Source organism: Aspergillus nomiae, assembly GCF_001204775.2.
Source record: "Aspergillus nomiae NRRL 13137 chromosome Unknown contig00266, whole genome shotgun sequence".
Classification (NCBI taxonomy): Eukaryota; Fungi; Ascomycota; class Eurotiomycetes; order Eurotiales; family Aspergillaceae; genus Aspergillus; species Aspergillus nomiae.
In genome coordinates, this window is record NW_015378321.1 from 28,207 (window position 1) to 44,803 (window position 16,597).

Sequence of the window (16,597 nt, forward strand, 5' to 3'; positions counted from 1 at the left end):
GACTATGACTATCCTTTGATCTAAAAAGTGAGACGATCAGCAGAAGGTAAGAGCTGTGCTTTGTTGTGCAGCGTACAGCAGAAAGACATGAGATATGAAGAGTTGTGCAGGTCACACACCAAGGAACAAAGAATATCCTCGGGACCTCGGTAGGCGGCTCCCCGCAAAAAGTACCACTGGGCGTTCTCCGCAGTAAATCATTCTGCAGAGATTCATATGCTGCCTCCTTAACCGATTGCTATATCAATGCCGCAATGCTTTAAATAAACAACATTTTCCCCAGTTCTCCACCTCTGGACCACACGCACAATCCCACGGACTTTGCCTTCTTCTCTCTGTTCTTCTCCTCTCCTTAACAATTAGATTCCCCGATAACCACCTATCGTCACAATGGGCAAAAAAGCAGCGTCTCCCGCCTATGTCCTAGGTGTAGGAATGACCAAATTTATCAAACCTCGGGGCAAGGTTGACTATCATGAATTGGGTTTTGAGGCTGGCGTCAAGGCCATGCTGGATGCCCACATCAACTATGATGATGTTGAGCAAGGAGTTGCGTGCTACGTCTATGGGGACAGTACCTGCGGCCAGCGTGTGTTTTATCAGTTCGGTCTGACACAGATTCCCATTTACAATGTCAACAACAACTGCTCAACGGGCTCCACTGGCTTGGCGATGGCCCGTACGATGGTCTCCCACGGGGCCGCTGACTGTGTTCTCGTTGTCGGCTTCGAGAAAATGAGTCCTGGAAGCCTTCAGTCGGTTTACAATGACCGGGAGAACCCCACAGGCTTGCTTGGAATGATGATGGCTGAGACTAGGGGAATCACGAATGCCCCTGGGGCGGCTCAGATGTTTGGTAATGCTGGTCGGGAGTATATAGAGAAGTATGCTCTCCAGGGCCCCATCTATCTACTTCTACGGAATTTCAACTGACATGGTGTAGGTATGGAGCGAAGAACGAAGATTTCGCCGAGATAGGCCGTATCAATCATGAGCATTCCAAGCGCAACCCGTACTCGCAGTTTCAAAACGAATACACCCTTGAGCAGGTTCTCAAGGCGCCCATGATCCACGAGCCACTCACCAAGCTGCAGTGCTGCCCGACATCGGATGGCGCTGCTGCCGCGGTTGTCGTTTCCCAAGAATTCCTGGATGCTCGGCCGCATCTCAAGGACCAGGCAATCTTGATTGCGGGCCAGCAACTGGCCACCGATAATAACACCCTATACAACCGAAGCTCAATTGACCTGATGGGTTTCGGAATGACCCGTAATGCTTGTCGGGCAGCTGCTAAGGAAGCCGGCGTGAACGTGAAGGATATCAAGGTGTGCGAGTTGCACGATTGCTTTTCCGCTAATGAGATGATCACAATCGATGCACTCGAGCTTTCTGAGCCCGGTAAGGCGCACGAGATGGTTCGTCGCGGCGACATCACTTATGGGGGCAAGATGGTGATCAATCCATCGGGAGGCCTTATCTCAAAGGGTCATCCTCTGGGAGCGACGGGTCTTGCGCAGTGCGCGGAACTGGTGTGGCACCTGCGTGGTTGGGCAAACAACCGGTTGATCGATGGAACGGATGCCGCCCTGCAACACAACCTGGGTCTGGGAGGCGCAGTTGTGGTGACTGTCTACAAGCGAGCGGATGGAAAAGTTGCGGCGTCCGTACCGTCAGACGTTGTTGGAAAGATCACCGGTCTCGGCTACAACCCAGCTGTTGAAGCTAAGGGCTTCACAGCTGAGCAGGCAAAGACGGTTTTGAGTAAGAACCACAGCAGTGAGTGGGCACTAGCCGACACCCAGGACCGGGTTCTCGCTCGTTTCTAGATCATGGTCGGTGGGAAGTGCAAAGGCAATGATAGATAGCCTCGTTATGGCTCTTCTACTGTCTTTTCACTACCATCTTCGTTGTAAATTGTTTTAACGCTACATAGAATGACGAACTGTTAATAAGTTATTCAAGGAACCGGAATATAGTGCAGCCGTGGTACTAGTTGTAGATTACATAACCCATCCCACAAGCTCCACCAAATAAATTTCCGCGTTTGGTTCCCGCTGGCTTTTCTCTTCTTCAACATATTTCAGGTCTCCGACATACCCTTGTTGATGGAGGTTTTGGCCTTCAAAGCTCCCGTTCCGTCTGCAAATTTTAGACAGAGACCGAGAGCGATGAATTTGTGCTCGTTCTAATCCCATCGCCTGCCAAAAGGTGCCGGTGCAACCGGCCCGACTACGGGGTTGTTTGGGTTCGCTTTGAGCATACACCCCTTTCTGAGGGAATTTGATTTAGGACGCATGCCAGTCCTTCGTACCTAGTTGAGCGATCAACCATCCCAGTCTTGAGGGAGGGTTGATTGCCATGTTCTGTATAGCCCAGGAAAGAAGATGATCTTTCCGTTGCTCAACCGACGCTGCTCACGAACTAACAAACAGGTCAATATACCCCCGTAAGCTCGCAAAGACAAAAAAAAAAAGTCAAGCAAGGCATATTCGAAGTCTCGTCCGTCACTGCTCTATGATATTCGAGGTCAAAACCGTGCCGAAAAGGAGTCCGTGGACATCGTCCACTTCTAAACGCTCCCTCGTGTTGCGTCCACCTTAGTTTCAGATGGGGTGGTACGTGTCAAAGTAGGGAGATACATTCCGACAACCGTTGCAAGCTGTACTAGTAGTTTCTTGGAATGTGCATTGCGTAGTCAAAGATTTTCCAAGTATGTCGCCTTGAGAATTTGTGGCGTGTTTGCAAAGCCAAGGCGTCGGGAAGGGCTGGCACGGTGGATGGCGTCTCGCGGCAGGCTTCGAAGGAGAATGTCGATCAGGCCAGTTATGTTGCCCAGCCAAGGGCGGGCTGCAACATATGGAAAGATCTTCTCATCCGAGGCTTTGGAATGTCGCTGGGGAAGATTCCCTTCACACTGATTGAGGCACACTCGCCAATCAGATGAAGGAACAACTGACAGGAGTCCATGGATACTGTTTTGCTCCCTTGCGTTGCTTGGTGCTTGAATCTTGTCGGGCGAAGGCCATACGCAAACCTCATTGCACGAGCCAGCCTCGCGACCTCTGGGAAATGCCCGGTTGCCTCCCTTGAGTATGTATGTCATCGCGTGTTTACCGTTCTGACAACATTGTCTCCTGTATAAATGATGGGTTTATTCTCCGCAAGACAGCGAGTCTTTCGTTCCAGAGCACGTTTCCTCTGAAAGTTGTATTCAAAAATAGTTTGGCTATCTCATAGGCCTGTCCACTCCTTCCAATCTGAGATTTTTTTCATTGCAACTCTAGACCTGTCAAAATGGCTCGTACCACGCTCTCTTTCTATACCATTTGCTTCATCCTAGCTCTCACGGGCTCTGCTTTGCCGGCCAAGCGCGCAGACCCTGCCTCGCCTTCCAGTGAGGTTGCCCCCAGCGGCATGGCGCATATTGCCTATGATGCTGTGAAGGTGAGCTATACGCTGAACACGCCTGATGGGACGGTGATTGATAGGACTCAGTCCACCACCCACGTGGCGCAGGAGATCAACAAAGACTTCTACGACGGTGACGATGATGAGACGCCGAAGCCCACGCCCGTCAATATCCGCCCTGTTCCCACGCCGTCCAGCAGTGGGACAGCAACCAAGTCTCTGAAGGGCTTGGACAAAGCGCAAAGTGCAGAGAGAGTGCATGGTTCCGAGGAACCATCGTCCTCCCCCTCGCCCTCATCTGAGACGAAGACCGACACCGAGCCCGAGGAGCCCGAGGAGCCTGAGGAAGAGACTCCAACAGAAGATCAAAAGCAAAGCGAGCCTTCTCCCACTCCAACTCCCACAAAGAAGCAGTCAGGCAGCAGCTCTGCAACTCCAGCCACTCCTAGCCCCTCAGCTAAGGAAGACGACCCTATCAAGAGTCTCCCTTTCATCGGCCATCTCCTGGGAATTCTGTAAGTGATGGACCAGGAAGTACTGTATTGAGCCAAGGGTTGTTGGAGCAAGTTAGATGTCATGTTTCTGAATAGCCGTCTATACATCTTAATCAAATTACTAGCTATCGTTTTTTCATTAATATGCCTCTGTTTGGTGTATAAAAAAGCACCTTGAGACACCATGTGAACAAAAGCTAATAATCTAATCTGTGCTCAGTCCCTATTGGAGACGGTGATTGACATAATAATGTGTTTGAGTATCTTAAAATCTGTCTGAATAATGTGTTGATGCACTCCTTGCCTGCAGGGGTTATTCTTGGAATTCTGCTATATCCCCATTGTGCCCCATTAGGGCTAATATGCGAGAAATCATTGCCTTGAACATCAGCCCACGGACGAACGATTAATATATGAAGATGGTTCTGAAGACTTGCGTACAAGGTTGGCTTCCAGTTGATGACCCAGTCTATTCCCTAGCCTGGTGGCTCAGCCAGAAGACCAACTGACCGCAGCATCTAGAATACTCGTCTCCGAGGGCAGTAGCTAGGTGCAGTGGCGGTTCATGTCACCTCTTGTATTAATAGTGAGGCAGTAAGTGCCTATCATTTGTAGCGAGAGATAGGTCATGAACTCTTATTTTGGCTTGCTCTCTGTTGCCCTTCGTAAAGACCAGTGTAATATCCTGCAAAGTACCAGGACATCATAAGATTCTTCAGTCCTTCATCTTGGACTGAAACATATACAAAATCAGCTTATATAACACATATAGATGCGGACTCTCTCACCTTGCGATAACAATGTCTGAGGCATGGCAGATCCCATAACACCGGGCCCAGCTGGGTCATTCGTTCTCTGAACAGGAACCTCTGGGCTACCTGCGTTCTGAAACAAAAGTTAGTTACCTTGGCATAAATTAACTATCGCTACAACGACATACTTGCAAAACATCCGCCTGTGGTATGTGCTGAGCCTCAGAGGAAGCCGCTATTGAATCGATCGCCGGCTCTTCAACATCGGCCTCCATGTGGTCATCTTTGTCGACCACTCCTTGACCATCCTCTGGAACTACCTTTCCATTTTCGGCGTCCTGAGCATACCTCAGAACATCTTCAACATTTTCCCCTTTGGCGTGGATGCTATGGTAGAGCTATCCAGTGGTGTGTTAGAAGTGCATATCACGTGCGCCGCAGTTTTAGGGAATAAAAGGTACCTTGTATTCTTCTACTGCTTCGTCCCAACTTTGTACGAGCGCAGAGTCGTCCCAGATTTCTTCCTGGGTTAGTGCCTTGGTCGCATTCTTGTTCTTCCCCATGGCATCCGCTTTATCTTAGAAAAAAAAAGGGGAAAGGAAGGGCTGTTTTATTAAGACGATTTGTTGTGATTGCTAGTGAAAGGCGAGGGAGGTTTACTTAGTCCACCGATAAGACTAAGACTGAGACGGAAGCTCACCGCTTGGCGTTCCGTCGGAAGAAAGAAAAATTAATGCAAAAAAAAAGTTTCCGCACCCTCTCACTATCAACAGGTCTGGATTGTAGCGCTCAACCACAGCCTACAATTTATTATTTTACGCCATAATGGCCCCAGATAAGAAAGATAAGAAGCGCAAGGGTATGTTGTCCTTCCATTTCGCTCAGATTCCCCAGGTGGGTTGCCGTACCATTTACTGACAATGTCACAGCTGCCGCCGCTACTGCCGCCGCCGACTCGCCCGCGAAGAAGACCAAGAAGGTGGAAGCCAAGCCCGCCGAATCCACGAATGCAAGCCCTAAGCCTATTCTGAAGAAGAACAAGGGAAATGCTGCGGAGAAGCCTGCCGCTAAGTTGAAGGTCAATGGCGAGCCGACAAGACAGGTCAAGCCTCGCAAGCGCGCTGCCGATTTCCTCAGCGACAACGAAGAAAGCGAGTCAGAGGATGCCCCTAAGGCCAAGATCGAGACAGAGAAGAAGTTGAGCAACAAGAAGACTAAGAAGGCGGATGGTACAGCAGCCCCCGCTCCCAAGGAAAAGACTACCAAGGCCAAAGCAAGCACCAAGGCCAAGAAGCCAGAGCCAGTCGCCGAAGAGTCTGACGATGAGGAGATGGAAGATGAAGAGTCTGCCGCGTCCGGTGCTAGTGCAAGTGAAGATGAGGAAGAGGATGACCGGACCGCTGCGCTCATTAAGGGCTTCGAGAGCAGCGGGGACGAGGACGAGTCCGGAGATGAAGGATTTAACCCCGACCAACCGGTTCCTAAGATTCCTGATTCTAAGAAGGCCAAGAGAAAGATCTTGAAGAAACAGAGGGAAAACAAACAAGAGGCGGAGGAGCCAGGTACTGTATACGTCGGGTGAGTCTTCCTGCCCTTACTCGTTCATTGGTGAATTAGGTCTAACCAGCTACTTGACAGACGTATTCCGCACGGTTTCTACGAACATCAGATGAAGGCTTACTTCTCGCAATTCGGCGAAATCTCTCGTCTGCGTCTTTCCCGCAATCGCATTACCGGTCGTTCCAAGCATTACGCTTTCATTGAGTTCACCTCCACCTCTGTGGCGAAGATTGTCGCGGGTACCATGGATAACTATCTGATGTATGGCCATATCCTGAAGTGCAAATACGTACCCCAGGAACAATTGCACGCGGAGCTCTGGAAGGGCGCCAACAGACGGTTTAAGCGGACCCCCTGGAACCGAATTGAGAAGAAGCGACTTGACAAGGCCAAGACAAGAGAGCAGTGGTCGGAGCGCATCGATCGCGAACAGAAGAGACGGCTCGCCAAGGCTGAGAAACTCAAGGCTCTGGGCTACGAGTTCGAATTGCCCCAATTGAAGAGTGTCGATGAGGTCCCCGTTCAGCAGGAAGAGAATAAGGCGATTGAGGCTTCGGAGACAGTGCCCGAAGAACCTACCAAGGCTATTGAAGCGCCAAAGGAGGAGGACAAGAAGGTTGCTGATGATACCCCCAAGAAGGCTAAGAAGGACAAGAAGGGCGCACAATCAAAAGAACAGGAGACACCAAAGGTGACACCCAAGAAGGATACACCTAAGAAGGAGACACCCAAGAAGGAGACACCTGCAGCAACTGCTTCGCCTGCCACCAAGGCTGGAGCAAAGGCTAAGAAGGCGAAAAAGACCAAGACCAAGGCGTAAATCCCAGTTTAACATTCTCTGTAACTTTCATAGCATAAATTATGTTTTCTCCATTTCCATGGAACAAAAAGCGACTGTACGTTTTGATTTCCTACTCTAAGTCTAGGTCACACTAGTTGAAATTCCCAATATTGAAAGAAAAACCGTGATGTTATCCAACAACGCTTCCTTTTCCTCCAGTTTGAAACATACAATTTCCGGCCCAAAGTAAAGAACATCATTGGCTCCTCGACATGAATATCACGTGATTACGCTAGCCCACAGAAGGCTTAGCGGAACCACTTCAATCAGCCGAAAGACTAGAAAAAAAGCTCCAGTGAAGTTTTCGCTCTCGAATTCTTTCTCTCTCTCCAACTTCTCGCTCAAAGGATCGCATTCAAAGCTCACACACAGAATATTCCTCACGGGATATTCTCCTCTCTTCGAGAGAGGTAATGGCTTTGGGAGAAAGTCCCCGGACATCCTGACCTTCATATCGGTCAGGCATTGCGGAAACGCGCCGCCATAGAAGCAATTCGATAGCGGCTGACTGCCCTATTCCCTCCCGGTATCCTGTTTGTATCCGACGCCTTCACGGTGGAAACAATGGTGGTATAGCTGGGTGCCGGAGAGGGGTTTATCTGGGTTGCCATTCGTCGTGTTTGGATAGTCATGCGATTGCCTGGTTCCCTTGCAGGGACTGGGTAACTCAATGGGGCTCATTCTTGAGGCGAGGAGTTCACTTCTTTTTCTTATCTTCCAGAGTCTGTAGCTTATGGTAAAGCGGTGCACCGTGTTGGCTTCTCATGGAGCCGCGCACACAGAAGCCCTGTCACAGGGGCCGGACTCCCTTGTTTACATCTTGTTTTGTTGTCTCCTTCACTGTTCGCATGATGATATACCAATCATAGAGTCAAGCCCTGAAATCCCTACTACGGTATGGGGTTGTTGACGATAAACGATTGTTTTCATATCTGAAGAACATCATTCTTCTACACTATTAGATAGATATCTTTTTTTTTTTTTAATTCTAACAAAATAAACACTTGGTTTACTTTACATTCTCATGTAATCCATAATATGTAACATGCCAACCGTCAATCATTGCGTCTTTTGAGCCGTAGCAACCGGAGTAGGTTGAGCTGTCTGCAGAAACATCGAAGTAACCATCTCCGCCGTGACCGAAACCGCCGTCGCGCACACGCTGTTCCAAACATGAACGCTGACGGATCCCATAGGGGCTCGGGGGAATGACAGAATCCATTGCACGTAGTAGGGGATCCACGCTTCTGGGAGCGCAAAAACGGGCGACTTCGAGTACCAGAATTGAAGAAAGATCTTCACACCGTTTGTACTAAGCCACCGGGCGATCTTGACACTCCAGTCGAACGTGCTCTTCTGTGCCGTGAGCGTTTTGTCTGTAGAAGTGGTATATTCAGTCAGTTTCAGCACTAGTTATGGAGGAGTGGCACGAAGAGAATGTAGAGAAAGAGGGCAGGAGGCACATCACATACTCAGCTGTTCGTACTCATCCATGGTTTTATCATGTCGACGCCTAAGCTTAGCCCACTTTGCGAATTCATCCTGAGAGCTGGTGTTGTTCATGTCCCGTTTCAACTCGAGGGCTTCGCGCTTCAGCCGGCTCTGCTCCCGCGCATTCTTTGAAGTTGATGTGGGTAATTTCAGGTAGAGAAGCCATAGCTAGAGGGAACAGTTCTGTCAGTCAAAGAACAACTGATCAAGGTGGCAGTTGAAGTGGTTTGAACCGTGTGACTGGGTGTAGCTTGATCACAGGAAACATAGGACGTACCAGGCTGTCAATCGTGCTTGCGCCAACAGTATTTACTACATAGATGGTAACGTGGAGGAAAAAGATCGTCCAGATCAAGGATAACATCTTGGAGTGTGTACTATGGTCGTGGTAGAGAAATGTGACTGACAGAAGAAACTGACTGCGAAGCTACTTTTGGGTTTGTGGGAGGCCACAGCACCCACCTGCGCTGAAGAGATAATCAGACCTGTTCCGCGCGATCTTGAAGGGACGAAAACCCCCAATTAGAAGATTGATGTAAGGAGACAAGTGGAGGCAGAGTGAAGAGGAGAAACTGGACAGACAGTCGGAAATGTCGTGGAACAATGAATTCTCGTGATTTGGATGACGTTGTCATGTTGGCCTCTCGTTTCTGCCCCATTAAATCCGTCGGCGGCATTTCTGTCCGCCTTTCAACACAGCATCTCGTCTGAAACTACTACACACAAGGCCATTGTCCACGCCATGGTAAATGACGGCTGACTCGTTCAATGATGGGATAGATTGAAACACCCCAATGTCCGCCTCAGACAATGCGTTCCAAGAACTCGCTCGGATCTTTTCGACCAGGAACAACCGCATTCTTGAGATCGAGATTCTCCCGCCAGCTCTTGGTCCCCTCCTCCAAGATGAATGCTCTGTAGGTATTACGAAGAAATACCTGGTTCAGGCCTTTGTGACTGCTAGGCGTATATTCTTTGGGAAGTCGAGTTCCAAATTCGAATACGGAACTCCACGCACGCCACACGAGAACGAGAATGAGAGCGTACCGCACGGATCTTCGCACGCGGTCCTCGAGGACCTTTTAGTCTCAACAGAAATAATATTGTTATTCGACTGCGAGCATCTTACAGCATGCAACTGGAGACGCGGGCGGCTGGACGCCCTCAAGAGACACCATGACCTTTCCTCCGACGATCCAGGGCCACTTGTCCAAGCGCTAGAAACTGAGCTCACCCTGATGACAACTTATATTTGCTCGCCCTTGCACCGGCATACAAAATCCCCTACGTTATGGCAACATCGATTATGGGTGCTAAGTCGGTTGCTCGAAACACGTGGAATGGGAGCGAGACGACCACCCTTCGTCAGCCCATCGGAAACAAACAAACACCAGGAAAGCAAAGTCGACTTGCTGAAATCTGAGCTAGACATAGTCTTTCGGGCCGGCGAACTACATCCACGGAACTACTATGCCTTTAACTATATAAGACAAGTGGTCGGCGTCCTTTCGAATGCTACAAAAGCCCAGGAAGGTCCTTCTGCATTGGCTGAGTCAATCCTCGATTCGACATTGTCTTGGTGCTTGGCCCATCCGTCAGATATATCCGGGTGGATGTTCATGCTTTACCTTCTGGAAGCTGTTCCGAGGGCAGATCTTCAACCTAATACTGTTCAGAGGGTGGTCCGCTACGCTTTGGACGTCGGGTGGGAAGGCGAGAGCCTCTGGACTTTTGTGGACCTGTCCGTCAAGGCGCTTGATCTAGAGGAAACGGTCATCAATACTCTACAGAGAGTTACGGGGATCTCTTATACTACTATTGTCACGGTTCCGGATGATTCGATGAAGAATACAGCTCTGCCAGTGCAGTCTTGGAAATCTTGGTTGACCATGGCGAGGAAATATTGGGATGGCTACAATCAAGTTGGCTACAATGAACCATAGATTTGAGAAAACCACACACTACCCACGTCTGTGCCGTGGTGAAATACCATCAAATGTCGAAAAGCTTAGTCTTTCAAGCAACAGGTATGATTAATATAGTCTCTCGTGCCTTCGTGATACGTCGCTCTGCGTACGAAGAATAGAAACTCCTCCGCGTTTTGAATAACGCCTCGCTAGATATAATGCTATGATAATATGCGCCAATAGCCCCAACTTCCCTGTATAGAATCCAGTGTATAGTATAAAATAGCCCGTGTAGATCCGTCATTCCCATCACATCTCTCAACATATGGCATCTCTCCAAACACATGCGCTCCGACAGACATGGTTATAATCCAAAAAAGTGGGGGTTGCTCGAAGGGTATGTCATAAGAGGATGTTCATTGAAACGAAGGGGGTGGCATATATGACGGATCCAAGCCAATACTGGTCATTTCTTTTTATCGGATGAGGTTTTCGCTGCGTCGGCTAATTTCAAGCACCGGAAGTTAGTTAAGTGATAGGCAAAAAGAATGCGATTGTCGATTGTGTGTCACCGGGAGACAAAGTGGAAAAAAAAAACACTTACCACTTGCTTGCTTCCTTCGCATGATCTCAGCATCCGACTCCTTTTTCTGCTGGAACTGCGTCCCGGACAAGGTGTTGGCGGATTTCTAGACGGGTAGAATATGGTGTTAGTGAAAACTTGACAGGAGAGATATACAGGACCTGTATCAAAAATCGTCCTTTACCTTTTTGTTTTGTTTTTTCTGGTTCTTGATGCGATCCTGGTCTCTTTGGTTTCCGCGAGTCATCTTGAATGACGTTGACCTTTTTTTTTCTTGGCCTCCTTTCTACTTGTTTGTGACTATATAATTTTTCCCTTGGAATTTGTTTTCTTGACTCCGTGTCTGCGGCGGCTGGTGGGGAGGAATGGGGGGGAAAGGGGGGCGTTCTAAAAAAAAAAGTTTGCCTTTAAGACTTCCAATACTATCTAATCAAGTAGGACTTGGTGAGGACTAACCAAGGGTCGTGGAAGGTTCCGCCGGTATCCATACAATCCTATTTCACCAACAGTTTGCAAAACCACCGGGCATCCGCGCCAAGAGAACACCAGGTTGACATTGCTAGTAGCTATAATACATAGTTATCGGAATGTATTTATTTCAATTTGGAAATTTACATTGGCTAAGAACACCAACCTTTACACAGGAGATATTCCGTTTTGGGGGAACATGACCTTCTAAATCCGAATTATATATGTAACTGGCTGGCTTCCTGTGGATGACGGTCCAGTATATCTCACATAACATCAACTCAATGTTATAGATATTCCGACAGTGTCCCAATAGATACCAGAGTGTTCTCGTTGAAGGGCCCAGTGCTTGTTCTTCGTTCTTCGTCGTCTCGACCAACACCAGGATGATGGATCGCTTCTGCTTCTCGGCCATGATGGTTGAGGATCATTGCCACAGAGTATCTGCATTTCAATGTGAGAGGCTTTCTCCGATTTCTGTAAGAATGCCTACCAAGTTTGCTCTTGCTCTGGGGGCACAAGGGGTGACTCGGCCCTAGAGCGCTCTCGATTGTCCAAACTGTTTCGACGCTCCGGTTGTCGAAAGTTGACTTCCTCTCTTCTAGAACTTCCACTCTCAGAGTCTCTGCCTCTTGGAATCGGCCAAGGCTAGGCTCGCCATATTAATCAAGGTTAGATTAAGGTTTGTTACCAGCAGCTTCTCCTTGTCTGGAAGATAAACATATTCTATGTCTCTGCCTCTGACCGCCTGCCTTGGCCTTCGTACGTTGATGCCAGGCTAGCCATAGTCTCCAAACTCTATGGATGTTTTGTACTAAGGTACTGATCCTTCTCCAATGTTAGCAGATCTACTATTGCTGCGGTCCTGTGGCTACAGATACTTGGCCATACTCATATTACTGTGCAACAGCGCTCATGGGAGAGGGCTAGTGCATACCGAAAATAAGGGGCGAGAGAGCGGCCCCCGGTATATAGGGAGCAAAATCTCATTCTGAACAAAGTCAGGGATTGATTTAGACAACTTCAAGATCGACTGGGTTAGTTCAACTATCCAAGATTTGAACGAGCTACCTAGGTATGCGCTGCAACCTTTTGGGCGGTTATATCGGATGGGCGATTGGGTGAATAAATAATAGCCTAATGCACCTGTGAGAAAGCATCCAGCATCATTTTAACAATGATCCCATAGGATAGTGGAGTAGTCCTAAAAATAAATAATGGAGTGGGCGCTTAATCCTAGATAATATCATGGGAGTCGCATGCCGAGCAAGGAAGGGGAAACTTACCATGGCAGTTCGATAGGACACATCCGCGATCAACTAGCCGATCTCCTCCTTCTCAGGCTTGGGGCTCTGTAAGTAGGGTGAATAGCAATCGGGCATGTAAGTCGATCACTGTATTTTCCCTATATAAGACAGCGCTAAAGGAATCTCCTGGGAACACCAACCAAAATCCAACGGAAGCGCCGAGCAAGTCGCTGTGAAAAGGTAATGAAACACTAAGCTGCGATGGAAGACAAAGAAAGCGCAACAAATAGCGCCAGGATAAAGATGAATGGACATTGTCGCTCAATAGAACACTGAGTGTGTTTCAGGTCCGACTCCTGCCTATTGTACTTATTGTCGTTGTTTGACAATACGCTTGGGGTTCTTTCCCGACATTTCGTGGCGCGCCAGGACATATCAATAAGGCTTTGGAGGCAATGCCCTGGCTGAGTTATGTTGATCTCATTTCTTCTTTAACCCTCAGGTTAGCCCTGACTTTGTCGCTCTTTCTTTCTCCGCCTCCTTCAGTATCTGAACGCAGTCTGCTGCTGGTCAGTCCTCAGAGCCGCGCTTCCACCTTCCCTATTATCAGTTTCTCTCCAAAATTCCACACGAATCCATTCTTTGAATATACTACTATAAGAATCTTGGTCTAGCTTTGCATAAGGTTGGACAGGCAGGTGCTGGCGCATTTCCTTCATTATAATACCCCATCCATGATGGCTTCCTTGAAAGAGTCCTTGGCCGGCCCAGGGTTTGTGATTCTTAATGCGATTCGGGTCTTGAACATAATCGCCCTGTTAGACATTATTGCTGCCTGCGCGGTGATGCTGGTGAAGATCTCGCTGCTGAGCAGCTTCTTTTTCTTCGAGGCGGCATCCCATGTCATAATCGCTGGAGTTAGCAGTAAGTGATCACAGCGCCCTTGTTAACAAGTGTCTTGATCAAATTGCTAAATGATTATGATAACAGTCATTCTTATCATCTCAGAACTCCCGTTTTTCCGCGGTTATTTTGATCACAACTGGCCCCTCTTGGGTCAGGATTCTGGGTTTATCACCCTGGCCCTGGCAATGCTGATACTTGGAGTCAGTGTTTTGGGCGACTTGAATACGGAGGCCACAAGCCAAGAGTCCCTTGGAAATTCATTCTGGCAAATTGTTCTCTCTGCCGGGATATTGGCTATGATCATGAGCGCTATTAACCTGGTCGCGGTAAGCTTTGTTCTCTGGATGTGCCATAGTACTTACACTGACCAAAGCGAATGGAATCGCAGAGCCTTGTTTTCGCTGATCGCAAGAGCGGTGTCACTGCACGCCATGTTCGGGTATATGGAGCAGTTGCACCACAGAAAGTAGTCAAGCGAACGGACAGCCAGCGGTCGTTTCAGCTCTGCATGAAGCGAGAAGATACGCTGCCAAAATACAGTACAGAGTCAACCCCAAGGAGACAGTCAGCCATGCCTCGATTCCCGCTGAAGATAAAGGGACCAGTGAACCCGGACGACGCAGCGTCGTCAAAATATTCAAGAGATTCATCAGGAGTTGCTATGCCCAGCTTAGCCCATCATCCGGCGATGCAGTCTGGACATGTTTAATCTCTTTGAATCAGATGACCATCAACCTTTCCTTAAGCGAGTAAATGATACCTTTTGAATTTTGTTATAACGTGGGGATTGTTTGTAAGAAATTAGCGACCGAGTTATTTGGAATATCATGCGCTCTATATGGCTTCTTCACCTTTCCGGAGTAGGTCCAGTGGACAAGTAAATTTCAATGTGTATATACTAGCATAGTACCTCCTAGTACATCCATTGTCCACAACCTGGAACCTTATTGGTAGATGACAAGCGCCGCTTGGCGCCCGCCGCCGCCGATAAGATCAACCAAAGGGGCGTTTATGACACCTGAGCTTCATTCGATTTCGAATTGTTCTCGGGCGATGCCACAGCCAACGCTATACGACAAATTGGAAAGATGGTGGAATCAGGGATCTCCTTTGGAACGTATGTATCCTAGACATCGGGGAGTGATCTTGTTGACGTATTGGTTGACACTGACCTATCATAGCATCAAATCTCTCTTGATCTTCTTCGCACCGATCATTATACCTCGGATCGTCAACTTCTACCGGAGTACGCGAGTCGCATTAGCATCACGTCCAGCGCCTCGGGCTCTCCCTCAGAATGCATCGCGTGCCCTGAATGTCCTCTTCTTTGCGATTCTCTTCTTTTTACTTCTTAGCCTACCGTTTAACCCCCATGCGCCGAGCCCAAACATCTTCGCTCTGACACGTTCACGCCTTAATACCCCAACGGATGTCGTCTTTAATCGGCTGGCGCGTTATAGACCAGAGAACTTGTTGACAGATGCAGACATATTACTACGGTCCAAGTTCACGTCGCTGGGGGCCAGAAAGGTGTACCTACGTTTTGGGCCAGAGACATTGACAGGATGTCAGTTCTGCTCACTTGAAAATATAAACACCTACCTCCTATACTATCTTCCCTTCCACACGCTGCTTCCACATCTTTTCCACATGGTGATCGTGGGGTTGGTCACATCGGCACCATTCGCAGGTCGAGAGGCGGCAGGCTGGCGCAACAAGTTCACGATGGCGGGCCTTGCTCTGGCTACCCTAGATGCTTACATCGTATTTACGTACGATCCAGTACAGTCAGCGTCCGCTGCTGTACGGGCCGGTATCAGTCCGCCATCGAGTTTGTACCATCAGATCACTCTGCTGCGGCCCTTGGCGTTTGCAATCTTTGACGGTATCTGCTCTTTCTTGATTTACGTGACGGCTACCCACCGTTTTTTCTTCACTCCTCCCTCCCAAGCGGAACAAGTGGATCAGTTGGTGGGCTCATCCCTGTCGGCTCTGTCTGGAGCCACTGCGAAGCTCCATGCCGTGAACGTGGCTCGCAACGCGGTTGTCAGGGATAAAGTGCTGAAAGACCGAGATGATGCATATTGGCAGGCAGTTGTTGCGATGAACGCGGACACTGCCAAGGTTGACAGTGGAGATCCGTCGACTAATATCTGGGAGGAAGAAGAAGTGGTGCGAGCTATGTCGCGGGCGATGGCAGGCGAAGGAGGCGTGGATTTGGCCAAGTTGGGCGTTAGTGCGGCGGAATATGTCAATGGAGTGACAGCCGACTTGGATAATGATACTGAGCCTCACGAGAAATCATAGTAGACGTTGTTATTTTGTTGTCTTCTTCTGTGTAGTAGATATCCATAGTTGAATGGGCTATATAAACACAAATAAATTTATGTACATTATCATTTCCCCATCAGCGTTATAAAGAGTAAGGAATAAATTGAATGGCACGTGCAATCTCTCCGTACATCACAATTGTCCATCCTGGCCGATTGATCCTTGACCCTTACAACTGACAGGATGAGAGGGTCAGGTGGTTTCCGTTAGTGCAGGACTTTAAAACCCTAAGTTTCCAATTGATGGACCGTTCACTACTCCTCCAGGGTCGTAGCACTAGGCCTGAGAGAACCAGATGACTCAAAGAGTCGTACTTTAGTTGTGGACCAACTGAGATGGAATAGCCTCTAGAAAGAGCGTGTGTAGAGAAGAACGACGACCATTGGGGAAACCCGTGCGGAGGTTGGGAACCTTAAGGCGATGGATTTTCACAGGCGGTGTACGAGGGCACATTGATGGTGGTACTTCTCTGATACTTCTGGTCAGTAGGTAGAACCAGAGTAATCCCAAGTACTGCATACGTAACTGACTGTGGGCCGTCCCTCTTGTGAAACACTCCCCTCATCTACCTCCTTCTCTTTCTCTCACTTTTTACTTGATTTTCTACTT

General features: G+C 48.6%; 9 protein-coding genes across 9 annotated transcripts; 6 read left to right on the forward strand and 3 right to left on the reverse strand.

The window, feature by feature from the left end:
* Positions 1-390: 390 nt before the first annotated feature.
* ANOM_007824 (putative sterol carrier protein) lies at positions 391-1,826 on the forward strand (the record flags this gene model as incomplete). The annotated part of the gene is made up of 2 exons (XM_015553080.1): positions 391-884; positions 944-1,826. 2 exons carry the CDS (start codon positions 391-393, stop codon positions 1,824-1,826), a joined length of 1,377 nt encoding a protein of 458 aa, XP_015404391.1.
* Positions 1,827-3,294: 1,468 nt separating this feature from the next.
* Positions 3,295-3,927, forward strand: ANOM_007825 (uncharacterized protein; the record flags this gene model as incomplete). Its single annotated transcript, XM_015553081.1, has 1 exon — positions 3,295-3,927. The coding sequence occupies one exon, from the start codon at positions 3,295-3,297 to the stop codon at positions 3,925-3,927; it is 633 nt and encodes a 210-aa protein (XP_015404392.1).
* Positions 3,928-4,528: 601 nt separating this feature from the next.
* ANOM_007826 (uncharacterized protein) lies at positions 4,529-5,217 on the reverse strand (the record flags this gene model as incomplete). Its single annotated transcript, XM_015553082.1, has 4 exons — positions 4,529-4,635; positions 4,691-4,787; positions 4,843-5,052; positions 5,116-5,217. The coding sequence occupies 4 exons, from the start codon at positions 5,215-5,217 to the stop codon at positions 4,529-4,531; spliced, it is 516 nt and encodes a 171-aa protein (XP_015404393.1).
* Positions 5,218-5,479: 262 nt separating this feature from the next.
* ANOM_007827 (RNA-binding protein) lies at positions 5,480-7,034 on the forward strand (the record flags this gene model as incomplete). The annotated part of the gene is made up of 3 exons (XM_015553083.1): positions 5,480-5,513; positions 5,584-6,232; positions 6,293-7,034. 3 exons carry the CDS (start codon positions 5,480-5,482, stop codon positions 7,032-7,034), a joined length of 1,425 nt encoding a protein of 474 aa, XP_015404394.1.
* A 944-nt stretch (positions 7,035-7,978) lies between these two features.
* ANOM_007828 (guided entry of tail-anchored proteins factor 1) lies at positions 7,979-9,133 on the reverse strand (the record flags this gene model as incomplete). The annotated part of the gene is made up of 3 exons (XM_015553084.1): positions 7,979-8,431; positions 8,528-8,714; positions 8,824-9,133. Coding segments are annotated over 3 exons (636 nt in total), but the record flags the coding sequence as incomplete, so codon positions are not given.
* Positions 9,134-9,340: 207 nt separating this feature from the next.
* ANOM_007829 (uncharacterized protein) lies at positions 9,341-10,489 on the forward strand (the record flags this gene model as incomplete). Its single annotated transcript, XM_015553085.1, has 1 exon — positions 9,341-10,489. One exon carries the CDS (start codon positions 9,341-9,343, stop codon positions 10,487-10,489), a length of 1,149 nt encoding a protein of 382 aa, XP_015404400.1.
* Positions 10,490-10,919: 430 nt separating this feature from the next.
* ANOM_007830 (4F5 domain protein) lies at positions 10,920-11,283 on the reverse strand (the record flags this gene model as incomplete). Its single annotated transcript, XM_015553086.1, has 3 exons — positions 10,920-10,957; positions 11,058-11,142; positions 11,221-11,283. The coding sequence occupies 3 exons, from the start codon at positions 11,281-11,283 to the stop codon at positions 10,920-10,922; spliced, it is 186 nt and encodes a 61-aa protein (XP_015404387.1).
* Positions 11,284-13,485: 2,202 nt separating this feature from the next.
* Positions 13,486-14,366, forward strand: ANOM_007831 (uncharacterized protein; the record flags this gene model as incomplete). The annotated part of the gene is made up of 3 exons (XM_015553087.1): positions 13,486-13,675; positions 13,742-13,983; positions 14,046-14,366. The coding sequence occupies 3 exons, from the start codon at positions 13,486-13,488 to the stop codon at positions 14,364-14,366; spliced, it is 753 nt and encodes a 250-aa protein (XP_015404386.1).
* Positions 14,367-14,745: 379 nt separating this feature from the next.
* On the forward strand, positions 14,746-15,964 carry ANOM_007832 (uncharacterized protein; the record flags this gene model as incomplete). The annotated part of the gene is made up of 2 exons (XM_015553088.1): positions 14,746-14,774; positions 14,839-15,964. 2 exons carry the CDS (start codon positions 14,746-14,748, stop codon positions 15,962-15,964), a joined length of 1,155 nt encoding a protein of 384 aa, XP_015404385.1.
* Between the last annotated feature and the right edge of the window lie 633 nt (positions 15,965-16,597).